Raw genomic sequence first — 15,259 nt, forward strand, 5'->3', positions numbered from 1 at the left:
AAAAAAAAAAAAAAAAAAAAAAAAAAACCCAGAAAATAAATAAATATATTAATTCAAGCAAGAAGATTGCAATCCAGAGCAGCAAGAGAGACAATACAGGGATAGGAAGTATATTTTAAATCAAAGGCTTAGAGCGTGTCAGGTGAGTCACAAAAAATAATATTTGAATAATTCTAAACTTTTTACTGAGTTGTAAATATTTTACTGAGTTATGTTTACCTCCAGTTGTGCTTGAATCACAACCATAGATCTACTAAAAAGAGGACACGTGTGACTATCCCCTAGCATTTCAACTTATGATAGCGTGCGTATTTATCTGTTCAATTGAAATAATGCTAGAAATGCTTTTAAGTGAGTAGAATATCTTCGCACTGAATCAGGCATTTGGGCTAGGGCGTTGGGTCCACGATGGCTTGTAAAGCCCATTACACTAAACCAAACCCAATCTAATGCCGAAGAGTTAGCCCATCTCGCTCAAGACAACAATAAACCATACCCAACCTAATGTCAAAAGAGTTAAAGCCCATCTGGCTCAGGACAAGATCTAACAGAGAATTTTTATTGAAAGTCTCATGCCATCTATCACATTGGTTATTTGTTTGGTGACCTACTCATCATGGTATTAATACTTAGTCAATGAATGGGCTTGGTCTAGGCAGTGCAATACAATATATATATATATATATATATATATATATATATTAGAATGGGCCATTGTTGCTCATAAATAACTATTTTTTTTACTTTTCATTATGTTATATTTGTTGCTCATAAATAACTATTTTTTTTACTTTTCATTATGTTATATATATATATATATATATATGCGCACACGTGCGTGTGCTGGGGCGGAGCCAGGATTCAATTTTAGGGGGGCACAGTGTATTTGACGGAAAACAAAAAAAATTCAACTAACATTAGATTTTATTTTATTTTTTTTCACATCAAAAAAATCTAACTAATAACCTATTTTTTATTTTATTATTATTATTATTTTCAAATCAAAAGGCAAACAAAAAAAATCATTCAATACCAATATTGATTTGTTGAACTGAAAAGGATAATTAAAGTAATTGACAAATATAAGAACCAAATATAGATTTTGATAATATTTTTATTGAATGCCAAAATAAACAATTACAAATTATAGTATACAATAGTTAGTACAGCCGTGTAGATCAAATGACTGAATATTTTGATAGATAGAATGACTAAATCACCCTGAATATATCATTAAATGTTTTTTTTGAGAGGGACATATTTAAACTTTCAAGAAAAAAAAAAAATACACATAATAGTACTAATTTTTATTTTTTCAAGGGAGCACACGCCCTGGGCACACGATTCCTCCGCCCCTGTGTGTGTGACACAAAACGTAAGCATATACATAACCAGCAAATTGTCTTAATATGAATTAAACGTGGTGTGCATACCACGATGTCCCACTTTAGAAGGTATCAATATAACAACAAAATCAGAAAGCTGGGTAGTATACTTTTTTTCTTGGCACATTTCTGGCTGTGGGTCATAATATCCCTTGTAAACAATAAAAAAAAAATCTTAGAAAAAATTGTCCTTGACCATTTCTTTATATATATATATATATATATTATACCTTCCTTTCTTGTGGTTCTTAATAAAAGATAAGGCTTTTAGGTGAGAAAAAGACCTTTACAATGAAGGAATCAAAGCAGACGAAGACAAATGTGACGTCCATGTTGCACCAAAAAATCAGGTTGAAAGAATAGAATAGAAGTTTCCTCTTCAATTACTACAGTGCCTGTCTATATATATATATATATATATATTAAAAAACCAGTGTCTGACCCTTGTTCTAGATGGAAGAATATTCTCACATAGAAACCAAGAGAAACAAAATCAAAGCCAGCTTGTTTTTACTTTGTAATCTCAGCCCTTTTATCCATTTTCTTGATCATTACTCCTAAATTCTCCTTTATTACATTTATACTATGGATTATGATATCTAAGTTCAGTTCTTCTAACAAAATTTGTCCTTTTAATTGTACCTTGTCTTCTAAATTGGTTCTTAATTCAAATTTAATTCACGGAAACATCATTTATTTTAATTATCACGTTGTATTTAATTATTTGATTATAAATAATTATAGCAGATTTATAATCAAAATATGATACAGTTTTAATGAGGGTGGATGTTGGCGCAATGATAAGATTACTTTATCGTGATCACCTTAAGTCTAAAGATTACGAATTTAAAGCTGCGAGTCTAGTATGCTAGACTAATATGTGTGTGTTTGTGTTTTCGTATTTATGAAAAAAGAAAAATAATAGAAGTGAAAAACTTGAAATGGAGGTCATGATAGGGCATCTGGTGGTTGAACTTAACAGAGACCAATGACTTTGTCATCTTCAACATTAACTACTACCTCAACTGTTTCCAAAACTATATTATCTCTGGTTGCCGTCAAGCTGGAAAGGATTCCTACTATTTAAATGTATATATATTTTTAAACATACCCACAATATTTTTCGTAAGAGAACTCGAAAACTCAATTTATTTTGGAGACCAATGTTCAAACCATATAACTAATGTTTATAACATCTTTCCTTTAAATATGTTTTTATTATATATATATATATATATATATATATATATATATATATATATATTTTGGGATTAGCTTAATTTGCATCAAAGTCCACAAATTCTAACGATAAAAATCACTTCTTTACAAAGGACATGTTAAATATGATAATTAGGTACTTAATTGAAAGACGATATTACAAACTAATTTTGTTAATTTCAAATAATTCTATAATTCAGATTAATTATAACAATCGAAATAGGGTTAGCTTAGTAGGATAGGCTTTTTTTTCTTATCCCGTCTCGAACCTATATCTATGTATGAAAACTAATCATACTAATATCTAACAAAAAAATATGCTGCAACTTTTTAGATCCTAAGCCTAAAGCCTCCAAATGTTTCTTCACAAGTTCACACCAGAAGACATAAAGAGTAACAATTTTATAATCTAAAATGCTATACTAATAGGCTAATTGATAGATATATATGTAATTAGTTGGCTACGACCATGGATTGAGGTACAAATATATATATATATATATATGGAAGATGCTAAATATAGAGTATCAAAGAATTTCGGCAGTGGTATAATATTAAGATGATACTAGTCTAAATAAATAGGACATATAATGATAATATTATGATGATGCTAATCTAAATGAATAGGACATATAATGATCGTTGGCAACTACTGTAGTAATTGCTTAGGATATGGGAGAATTCGCCATATGTCGATTTCCATAGTTTTAAAAGCATAAGCCGTCGGCATGTCTACTACTCAATCATACTGCCTTTGTACGAATTTCAATTTATTAATTTATACATGGAGTGTATATATATATATATCTATATATATATTAAATCTGCCTATAGGCTATAGGCTATAGCCTATAGCATATGTCTTCCATCAACAAGACATTTGAATTTGTTATATATATATATATATATATATATATTTTTGCAAGACATTTAAGTGTGTATATATATATATATATTCCGGACATGTTGTATATATGTGCGACCCTAGATTCCGAGTTGATCCTATCAGACTTGTTCAAACACCATTTTCAATGTAAGATCATGCACCCATTTATTCCATTAGCTTCCGGTTCACCCTATGATCATCACTTCGTTTTTGTTTGTCAATTCTAATACAGACAAACACAAGATAACTACTCAAGGGAATTTTATCAAATCCAACCCCACTTAGAGAGAGAAAGGAAGATGAAAAAACAATTACGTGGGTGACTCGGTGATTTACGGAGTCTAGAAATGATAAGATATACGCGATTTTACTTTTACATGGAGAGATTATTTTTAATTTTGGAATTTGTAATCTTTAAATTACAATAGAATAATTTTACTCATCTCCAACGTTTTAAATTTGACCATTTCAAACATTAAAAAAAGAAAAATAAATAAACAAAAAACGAAAAAGAAAAGAAAAGGAAGGACAAATTCCTGCACGATGCTCCGTTATTATAGAATTTGAGAAGGACCAGATATACGCAGTTTTACTTTCACATAAGAATGCAGATTTTGATTTTGAAAGTCATGACCTTTAAATCACAATAGAATAACCATACAATTTGTTGTTGATTAACTACACATGGGAAATCAAATTCAATCCCGTAGAGAGAAAAAGGGAAATGCATGGGTGACTTTTGGTTAAAAGGGTTTTAGGACAAATCCTAAATTCAGACACAGTAAATTTGACTTTTACATGTGAAAAACATTTAGATTTAAATGATGTAATAGTTTATAATTAAGTTATTGCACACCTTCAGAATTTACCTTGCAATCTCGAAAGATCTAAAAAATAAATGAGTTCCTTTTCTTTTTTAAAAAATAAACTTAATGCATGCATGCGTACGGATATTAACGAGAGTAACATGAAAAACAATAAAAGCGTTAATGGTGTAAGTATCGAGAAACTTGTTTTAATCAGTTGCCCATTTGAGAATTCCTTTGTATCTGTTTGTTTGGTCTGTACCCCTTTTGCATGTGCTTTTTTGACTAATATAATTCTAGCATTCTAATTAATTCGATTAAATCTATATAGTGTGTCATAGATTGAGCAGACCATGCCAGTGGACTGTAAAAGTATTAACTAAAACATATATAGATTTAAAAAAATAAAAAAATATTAGTTTTCATATAAGATCATTAAAGAATAACTTTAAGGAACTGGTTCAGTGGCGCAACTCTGATGTTTAGCGTCTTGTAAAATGTTACGTCTCAGATTCGAATCCTCTTGAATGCCATCAATCTCATTGGAGCCACGCTCGCAGCATAATCGAGTTTTACCAATTCTGTGTAGGGGTGCCGGACATTAAAAGAGAAATTATGTTTTTTTTTTTATATATATATAAAAATTTAATAAAAAATATAAGCTCAAATAAATACTTCTTGAAAATTGATCGACTCCATTTGTTTTAAATAAAGTTAATAATGATAATGATACCTACTCAAAATTGAGGTAACAAATTAAGATTTTACTATAAAAAAAAAATAGATAAACAAACCTGATGAATTAGTCCAAACCATTACAATTGACAAAGTCATCCAGCCCAAGCAACCATAGAGAGTCATTGAACAAGACTTTCACTGCTAAATTGTGAATAACAACTCAATTACAGTACGCATGAACTTTCCCACAAAGTCATTGAACTATATTTATGTGTGTGTGAATTGAGAGTAGTATAAATATTGCCCATTTAATTAAAATTAAATTCATAAAAAATAGGATATACATATTCCTCATGTGGTATATATATATATATAGTATTTTACTCGTGATTAAAATCTTTTGAAATGACAATACTCCAAACCCTTTCTTACCTTTTGTTTTCAAAATCAAAATTATTATATTATTATATAACCCTACTTTTCAAAAAAATTCACTAATTAGTCATCCTCTTCAAAATGCGACTAAGTCAAAATGCGACTATTTATTAAATAGTTTCTCTAGAACACTTTAATAAAAAAAATTTAGCAGGTGTAATATGCTGCTTTATGTGCACATTTGGGTTGGGCCAAATCTGCCCAAAGTGATTTTATTTTTTTCCTTTTCTAAAAGTAAATAATTTCCAAATAAAAAAAAGTCTTGCTTCTTGGACCAAAATTGGTCCAAGATGACTTTTCCATATGAAAGTAGTCTTTGCACCTATTTTCAAGGGCGGTGTACACCTTTCTCCAAGTTACGGGAAAGTCTAATCTCCTTTGCTGCTAGCTTAATTTTTAAATAATACACACACACTTAATTTTTAAATATAACACACACACACACACACACACACACACACACATATATTATGATAATTATAGCTAAAAAGTTTCCCAAAAATACAGCAATTATTAAACAATAAAACTGTTATTTATCCATCATATAATGAAGTTAGTTCTTCAAATAATTGTTGATTAATAAATTTTATTAAGTTATAAATTATTAACTTATAGATGGTCAAATTAATGTACTAGTAATGAACAGTAGCATCTTCTTTTCTCTTGTGGTACTTTATTCTTGCTAGTATTATGCATACCTTCAAAGAAAAGAACCAAAATCTTTATTGCTTTTTAGGACAAATCCAACTGCAATTCAAAGCCATAGATGACAAGTTTTATGAGGAAAAAAATGCATATATATGTATTTGTTGTCTAGGTCATCTAGAAGGGTGTGTGTGTCACTGTGTGTGTGTGTGAGGGAGAGAAAAAGAGAGAGAGAGGAGGCAAGTCTAAGGGGGACGGTAGGTTGGATTCCCACATATTTTGCCGCTGTTTTTTGTCGACTATGAATGACATCTATCGAGCATTCCGAACTCCCAAGGGACCCCAAAAACAACAAACCCTTTTCATAGTCCTCAAGACATCCCCATACCAATGGTACCAATACTAAAATAATCTACAAAGAATCTAACACTTTCCTCACCTTTGACAGTTATTTTGAAGAACAAAAAGATACCCTTCCTTTTTATCTTCATTCGACCCTATCTCTTCTTTGTCTTTGGTCCCATTCTCACACAAAAGAACTTGCCAGGAATTATTCTCTTTGCCACTTCTCTATTAAAACCCTATTTCAAATCTCCTCCCTCATTTTTCTATACACACTCCATCTCTCTCGATCTTTGTCTCGTCTTTCTTTCATTTTTCATATCTTCTATAATCGATTCTAGGAGGGTTGGGATCGATCGCTGTCTCTCCTTGAAATGGAAGGTACAGACGAGGAGGAGCTTTTGACCCTCCGACTTTCCGTCGTCACGGATTATGATTGCAATGGTGCTAAGAGGAAGAGGAAGAGAAGGGAAGCCGCGTTCAACCTTTTGAATAAAAACGAAGGTTGTGAAGGGAAGATACTAAGTCTCCTCCAACTAAGGGAACAAATGTCTAAACTAGACCACAAGAGAAAAGTGGTGGATGTTGTGGATGGGAAGGGTCTCCATTTGATCCATTTGCTGCTCATATCGGCCACCTCCATCGACGAAAACAACGTTGACTCGGCCGTGGAGAACCTGAGTGAGTTGTACCAAAATGTGTCCTTGAATGGAGATTCAGTCCAAAGGGTTGCGGCCTATTTCGCGGACGGATTGGTGGCGAGGCTTCTCACACCAAAGTCACCGTTCCATGACATGGTCATGAAAGCACCAACGCCAGAAGAGGAGTTCTTAGGTTTTCTAGAGTTCTATAGGGTGTCCCCATATTACCAATTTGCTCATTTCACAGCCAACCAAGCCATACTCGAGGCCTTCGAAAAAGAAGAAGATAGCAACAATTGGGCATTGCACGTCATCGACTTTGATGTCTCATATGGCTTCCAATGGCCTTCCCTAATCCAATCCCTATCCGAAAAGGCCACCATCGGAAACCGAATATCGCTACGAATCACGGGGTTTGGGAGAAGCTTGGAAGAGCTCCAAGAAACCGAGACAAGACTAGTGAGCTTTGCGAAGGGTTTTCGGAACCTGGTGTTCGAGTTCCAAGGGTTGCTGACAGGCTCCAAACTCGTAAACCTAAGGAAAAAGAAGAACGAAACCGTGGCTGTAAACCTAGTTTTCTATCTGAACACTTTGAATAGCTCCTCAAAAGTCTCCGACACATTGAAATATGTACATTCACTCGATCCCTCCATTGTAGTCTTCGTGGAACAAGAAGGTAGCCGGAGCCCTCGGAGCTTCTTGTCAAGATTCATGGAGTCCCTCCATTATTTTGCAGCCATGTTTGATTCGTTGGACGATTGCCTCCCACTCGATAGCGCGGAGAGGTTGAGCATCGAGAAGAACCACCTCGGGAGAGAGATCAAGAGCGTTATGAACTGCGACAAAGGCGACGCGGGGTGTCCCAAGTATGAGAAGATGGAGACATGGAAGGGGAGATTGGAGAGCCATGGGTTTGTTGGGGTCAATTTGAGTTCCAAGTGTATGATACAAGCAAAACTTCTGTTGAAAATTAGGAGCCATTATTGTCCAGTTCAAGTTGATGGAGAGATTGGTGGATTCAGAGTTTTTGAAAGAGATGAAGGGAGAGCTATATCTCTTGGGTGGCAAGATAGGTGTCTCATAACAGCCTCTTCATGGCATTGTGTATGATAGAAGATATATTCTTTTAATTAATCCACATTTGATCAATCTATAGTTCAATGCATATTCAAAATTATTTCAATTTTGTTACTTAATTAGTTCATATTTATGGACATTTCTATTACTTTTCTTCTCATTACTTGATCTGCATCAAAATTGTGTCTTGCCATTTTCTTTATAGTGATGTCTTGTGAGACTTACTGGTTCAAGTTTGTACTTTTCTTTCACTATTATTGTCAAAAAATGCGAAAAATTATTGGGAAAAATATGCTCAAAATCGTTTAAAGTTGGTACCTTTTTTTTTTTTTAATTTTTTTTTTCATTTAAAGTTGGTACTTGAAGATCAGACAAGTCCATAAAAGTGGGAAAAGTATGTTTTAAGGGACACTTTGCAAATCATGTTTCTAGTACTGTTTCTGTGTCTTTCTAATGTAGGGTATATGAGGTTTCCTAGTTGTGACACACATACGATCCAAAAATTATTGGGTACTCAGTAAAGATAAGTACTCACTATTGAATGAGGAGGCCCCCATCAATAAATAAATAAATATATATATATATATATATGTGTGTGTGTGTGTGTGTATTGGGTAAATAAATTCGAATTAAGAAGACACAAAATTTGTACAACAAAACATATAAAATAAGCCAACAAACAAGAGACTAATATTGTTGTTCATTCAGTAAGTTAATTGTCTGTGCGCTGTTCAATCTAATCTAATGATCATTGTATAATTTACATTTCACAAAATACAACATATAATTAGATGATTCAATGAGAATTTATAATGTCATCAAGATTGATCCCGTTACTAGTTTCAATTATTTTTTTTTTAAAAAATGGTGACATCAGTAAGTTTATTAATGAATTCATTCACTAGTTAAAAATTCAGAATAATTTCATGTGTGAATGAAAACATGATTTATGTAACCGATTTAATGTAATTGAGAAAAAAATTTATTATTTTTTTTTATTGTGTTAAATATTTTCACACATACTAACAATGCACATGCTCATAACTTTCTTAATACAAGTTGAAATGAGCTTAATTTTTGAAAAAAATATATGATGGTTACATTTATAGTCCGATTTATAATACAAAAATCGATCATACTCTAGTTACAAAAAAGCTCTCTTGACACCCTTACTCAGAAGAAGAAAAAAAGAACTGTAAGTATATGTTGATGTTATTATTGTTTTATATATATATATATATATATATATATATATTTCTCCTCTTTTTTAACCAAAAAAAAAAAAAATTGATAATAATAAACTAAAAACAGACCCTAATTACCTTCTTTATTTCTTCTCTCGTCTTCCCTCTTCCTCGTATTTCTTTCCCGCGTTCCGAACACGGCGTCAAACTAGAAAGGGGTTTTGAATTCACACATATATGCAGAGTGTATAGCGTAGAAGGGGAGAGTAAACTTCAATTTCTCTGACAGTTCAAGAATACTGGAGATTTGCAGAGACTCATTTACAATATACAGTTTGATTGTTAGGTCAAAATATAGAAGCCAATGGAGGATCTCAAATCGGCTATGGACGACCAAATGAACCAAATGGCAGATCTCGTCGAGAGATTCACCGCCGAACTTCGCTCCGGACTACGACCAGCTTATGACAACTTCATTGGCTTCTTCCACGCCATCGACTGGAAGGTGCCCCCAACTCTCTCTCTCTCTCTCTAAAATCCCAAGTACCCAATAGGTTATATCTGAATTTTTCGCTATGCTGTGGTTTTTTTTTTATCCTTTCTGATGCTTAAACCAGTCAAATTGATTTTAATTTGATGAAATATTGTTGAATTCATATAATCTCAAGAGGGTTTTAATGAACTAAACCCTTTTGTTGTGTTCTTCATTGTGTTAATAAATTGCTAACTTAAGAAGTCGTCATTATGTTTGAGATGAGACAGTGAAATGTATATGATGCTGTTCCGATTCAGGTGGTTGTAGTGTTTTTACTTATTTAAATTAGGCTAAATATCTCACTTGATAGCATTAATATATATACATATATATATATATAGAAGTCAAATAAAAAGTGGAGTAATATATGGTCTTCTAAGATGGAGAATGGTGTGAAAGCTAGGATTGAGTTATGGTGTCGGTTAGGAGTTCAAATGTGAGTAGGTGAAGGTGCATACCATGTATTAGTTGAGATTTTCATGGAAAATGCACACTGGAAAAGGTTCAATTCAGATTTGAAAATTTGAAAGTTGAAGAATAGAATAGAAAAAGAAAATTGAGGAAATTCACTTAACAATGGTGGATGTGACAAGAATGACAGCTTAGTAATGTGGGTAAGAGTTAAGAGCGTTTATCTGACGTTTGTATGAGCTAAGAACCATTATAAATTAGTAGATACCAACTCTAACTAGGATTAGAGATTTTTCAGAAACTGATATATCAAAGAACGCCTATTGGCTGTGGCGCTGGCTTGCTATCCTAGAAGACACTCAGAGAGATGTTTTTAAGGCTGTAAATGGGTTGAGCAAATGGTTGCTCAAGCTCGCTTAAAAAATTTCAAGCTTAAAATTTATGATCAAGCTAGAGTTCGAGCAGTTTGGTTTTTTAGATGAATAAAAAGAGAAAATTGAGGAAATTCACTTAACAATGGTGGATGTGACAAGAATGACAGCTTAGTAATGAGGGTAAGAGGTAAGAGCGTTTATATGAGCTAAGAACCATTACAAATTAGCCGATTGGTACTAACTAGGATTAGAGATTTTTCAGAAACTGATATATCAAAGAACGCCTATTGGCTGTGGGGCTGGCTTGCTATCCTAGAAGACACTCAGAGTGATGTTTTTAAGGCTGTAAATGGGTTAAGCAAATGGTTGCTCAAGCTCGCTTAAAAAATTGCAAGCTTAAAATTTATGATTGAGCTAGAGTTCGAGCAGCTTGGTTTTTCAGATGATCAGGATCCTAGCTGCTTGTTATCTTATTAAGCTGATCTCAATGGATTTATGAGTTCCAATATGTGATTAAGCTTGCTCGTTTATCTCGCAAACTGACTTTCAAACAGGCTTCTAACTGTACCAATCACAAAGTAAGGTCATCGAGTTTGGTAATGCTTAGAATTATCAGATAATATAATTATGCCATTGAGCATTACATTAACAGGGAAGACTTATGATATTCAAATTGTTGACTAGAAGAAAATATTGTTATGGGATGGATTCTTAAAGACCTGCACGTCAACATGCTGCCTCAGTTCCACTGGTTAAGTGTGGTTGTTTCTGTTGGATGGTAGAGGAATTAGATTCCCGGATGGTTTCCTTCTGTGTAGGAAAATAGAGGTTAGAGGGCTTTCCCTCCTAGTTTCAGTTATGTTGGCTATTTGAGTCAGATTTATATTTAGTTTGTGAAGTTGTGGTTGATGTGGCCTTGAAGGTGTATTTTTGAATCTTTTTTTCTTTCTTTTGTTTTGTTTTTTTTTTTTTTTGGGGGGGGGGGTTTGTTGTTGGGGGTGGGGCGGGGGCTGGTTGGGTTAAAGCCTTGGGTAAAAAACAAAAACATTCTATTGCTTACCAGGAAAGTAAAAAACAAAAACATGCTGTGGGTCCTCACTACACTGTCTATCACATGTGAGACATTGAAGCACAAGAACACTATACATTTTCATCATTCTTTATGTTTCATATACATCAAAAAGAAACCAAACGAATTGATTTTAATATACATTATACACTAACTTGCTTGGAAATCAAATAATTGCAGTCGTGGAGGAGTGTAGTTGGCATTGTGGTCACCGATTGGTCATTGGTGGGTTCCGGTTCATGTTGCAGTGCTGCGTCTGCTGGTTCTGGTTTTTAAGAAACCTTGTTTATAGGCTTAAACTTTTAGTTATGAACATATATACTTCCATGAGATCATTGACGAGCTTGTTCACAAACTAACAAATCAAAACTGCGGACTGTATGAGATTGACTCGTTTAATAATCGAGCTTGTAAATTTTGTTCGAGACTTCGAGTTTGTTTCATTTACTAAATAAATGGACAAGCCAAGCCCAAGCTGTTCAAAAATAGCTCAGGTTGTTTGTAGTCCTACTCCTAACTGAGTTGCCCCAAAGGAAATCGACTTCTTCATTAGCTTCGAAAAGAATCCGTGAAAAGCTAGTCCAGTCAAATTGTCCATTATAGTCTATAGCACTCTATTAAAGTTTTTGGTATCTCTAGAGGCAAGAACCTTGGCTTATATCCATTCATATCATTTATAGCTCAATAGCTCAAGCTGTTCAAAAATAGCTCAGGTTGTTTGTAGTCCTACTCCTAACTGAGTTGCCCCAAAGGAAATCGACTTCTTCATTAGCTTTGAAAAGAATCCATGAAAAGCTAGTTCCAGTCAAATTGTCCATTCTAGTGTACAGCACTCTATTAAAGTATCTCTAGAGGCAAGAACCTTGCCTTAAAGCCATTAATATCATTTATAGCTCAATATTGGATAGCATTCGATTAGAGTTCCTTGTCCATTTTTATCTCTGATTTTTATTTCCTCTCCTTTCTGCAGGAACCTTGGTTAATATGCTTGATGCTGTTCCATATTGTGTTGCTAGTAGTAACTTTCATCTCGAGGAAGAACGTCAACTTTCAAATGTGCTTGTTCCTTCTTGCATGTGAGTTTATTATTTTCTTAATGGTCATATATAACTTACTTTTATCTGAAGCATGCTGCAGTGATGCATGTCAACTTCTCTGGAGTGTATTCGTTGTGGATAATTCTAATTGCATTACTAATAACTTTTGTTCAGTAAGGTCTGTTGTATTTCATCAGAGCTTTTCTTTTCCCTTTCTTCTCTTCTGTAAATGTTGGAAACTTATACTACTAATAAATAGTTGACCTCTAAAAACTAAGATTTCATAATTTAATAATGTTTATTGAGTAATATTTTTTTAGGAACTAACTTTATTCTATTATAATAATTGACTATTCTATTCTTAATTATTAATATTTTTTTGAATTAATCCTTCGATACTAGTAGTTAGTAGAATAGAAAAATGCAGATCTATGCTTGTATCTTTATTATGTAAAACTTACCTTCTGGAAAGAAAAAAAAAATGTATGTAAAACTTATTAGTGACATTAATTGATTAGTAATAAAGAAGGATACTAGTTTCTTTGTAATAAAGAAGGATATTAGTTTCTTTGTTATAACTAATATATATATATATTGTACCAAATTTTCCATCCCTCCGTAGCTATTTTTGCACTTTGCATATGCCTTTATATGGCGGCTGATATGGGGAGACCATACTGCACTACTCCAATATGTTCTTATATTACATTATGAATCTTAAGATTGTGCTCTCTCTTTGAAATAAAGAATATTAGTTAAATTGTAGCCGCTTTATTTGTTTTCATGTCGGGTCTTGCTGGTAGCCTGGTCCCTGATTCTAACTTAAGGCTTCGCCAGCTCTGCTGCAGTACCTTTATTGAGAATAGGAAAAACTCATTTACCCATTAATTGATACATTACTACTCCTAAAAACATTTTATATAGCTTTTGATATAATAAGCTCCAGACTAAGACAATGTTATGTTTGTGTTGTTGCTTTTAAGAAATTTCTTGCACTAAGTCCTTGTCTATCAGCCTTGAATTGTTCAACCTTTTATCAGCTTCTCATCCATCTAGCTGCTTGATTATCTAAATTTGTACTTCAGAAGATGCCAGGCTGGTGTCTTGTTGCCCGTTTGGCACTGCTGTTGGAGAGAAAACCGCTTTTATTTTGAAAATTCTGTTTTAGATGTGTTCTGGTAAATTTTTTTTTTTTTTTTTAAACGCTTTTTAGAATGAAGAATATTTATAAAAATGCTTTACATACTAAGTTATGAAACACTATTTGATCTTACAGAGACGGCACTTTTTTGACAGTTCTACATAAAAATGTGCTTATTATAAGCTACAGCAACGCCAAATGAGCCCTTAATGTTTTCTTGTGGGAGATATATCATCTTTTTCTTCTTGGAATATGCCTATATAGACTTCCTCACTGAATGTTGAAAATGATATAGTTTCAAGAATTCAATTGTTTCCTATATGTAGCTATGCCATCTCGTCCTTTAGCCTTCAAGGGGAACTACATAACCTTACACCTTTGTCAGTTATTAGTGAATTATGTCATGACTTGTGAGTTGAAAGTCAAGTGGAAAAAGTGAAGTCTTCGAATTTATGCGGAACTATCTCAAAGACTACTGCTATACTTTCTGTGCACAATAACATGCAAATTCATGCATGCAGGAATAATATTTGTTCTGAAAATTGTAGCTCATCCTGTACTGCTACTCTACGAGTAAATTTACTTGATTAGTAATGTGGTGCAGTATCTGGTGTATATCTCGCGGAGACGGTTAATAGACTTTTGGGTGACAACTGGAAAAGCTTTGCTGGCCAGAATTATTTCGACCCACATGGAGTATTTCTCTCTGTGCTCTGGTCTGGGCCTCTTCTCATCGTTGCAATCATAATCTTGGTGCGTTCATAATCACTTCAATTTTTTATGTTCCCTTTTTTGTATTGTTGCTTTCTCACCTGAGCACTCCATCGCCTTATTTTCTTTTGCAGGTGAATATCCTCTTTTCTTTATGCCAACTAATGGTTAGGTGGAAAAGGGCTGAGCTCAGACACCGTGCAAGACTTTCTCGTGACAAAGAGGAATGACTCTCTTCTGCTGAAGCTTTACCAAGGCACCTCTATATTTTAGTTTTGAAGGATGGCAATCCAATGCTGTGGTCTACTTTTTGACATGAAGCCTTCCATGGTCTCCTTATAGATAACTTCTAGTTTCGATATCTTTTTTGAGATTGAATGACACTGTTGTCTGCTGATCAACTGATATGAGCTTTCGCTCGAGCCTCGAACTGTTGCACACCTTAATGTTTCTCTATATGCTTTCTTCTCCTTCCTCGATTGGTTTAGAATTTTGGATTTTAACTTTAATGATTTCAGTTTTTGTAATTTGAAATCTTGGAATGGTAATGACATGGTGGTCATGTTATGTTTATCAATAAATTGAAGCATATGTTTTGCCCTTCGTATTTTGATCAAAGACAGCTCTTGACAGAAATCAAATGGTTGACAATTGAAGTAAATTTGGATCATGAATCCCAATTGG

At 33.4% G+C, this 15,259-nt stretch overlaps 2 protein-coding genes across 2 annotated transcripts; both read left to right on the forward strand.

Annotated features, from left to right (window-relative positions):
- The first annotated feature begins 6,236 nt into the window (after window positions 1-6,236).
- LOC132273380 (GRAS family protein RAM1-like) lies at window positions 6,237-8,220 on the forward strand. Its single transcript, XM_059774342.1, has one exon. The coding sequence runs from the start codon at window positions 6,770-6,772 to the stop codon at window positions 8,144-8,146; it is 1,377 nt and encodes a 458-aa protein (XP_059630325.1). The 5' UTR covers window positions 6,237-6,769; the 3' UTR covers window positions 8,147-8,220.
- Window positions 8,221-9,416: 1,196 nt separating this feature from the next.
- Window positions 9,417-15,193, forward strand: LOC132274608 (uncharacterized). The gene is made up of 4 exons (XM_059775925.1): window positions 9,417-9,802; window positions 12,657-12,762; window positions 14,469-14,617; window positions 14,710-15,193. Exons 1-4 carry the CDS (start codon window positions 9,662-9,664, stop codon window positions 14,803-14,805), a joined length of 492 nt encoding a protein of 163 aa, XP_059631908.1. The 5' UTR covers window positions 9,417-9,661; the 3' UTR covers window positions 14,806-15,193.
- Window positions 15,194-15,259: the final 66 nt, after the last annotated feature.

The sequence above is a fragment of the Cornus florida genome, unplaced genomic scaffold (assembly GCF_030987335.1).
Source record: "Cornus florida cultivar Cherokee Brave unplaced genomic scaffold, ASM3098733v1 CherokeeBrave_3.0.0_Hap2_Chr09, whole genome shotgun sequence".
NCBI classification, from domain to species: Eukaryota; Viridiplantae; Streptophyta; class Magnoliopsida; order Cornales; family Cornaceae; genus Cornus; species Cornus florida.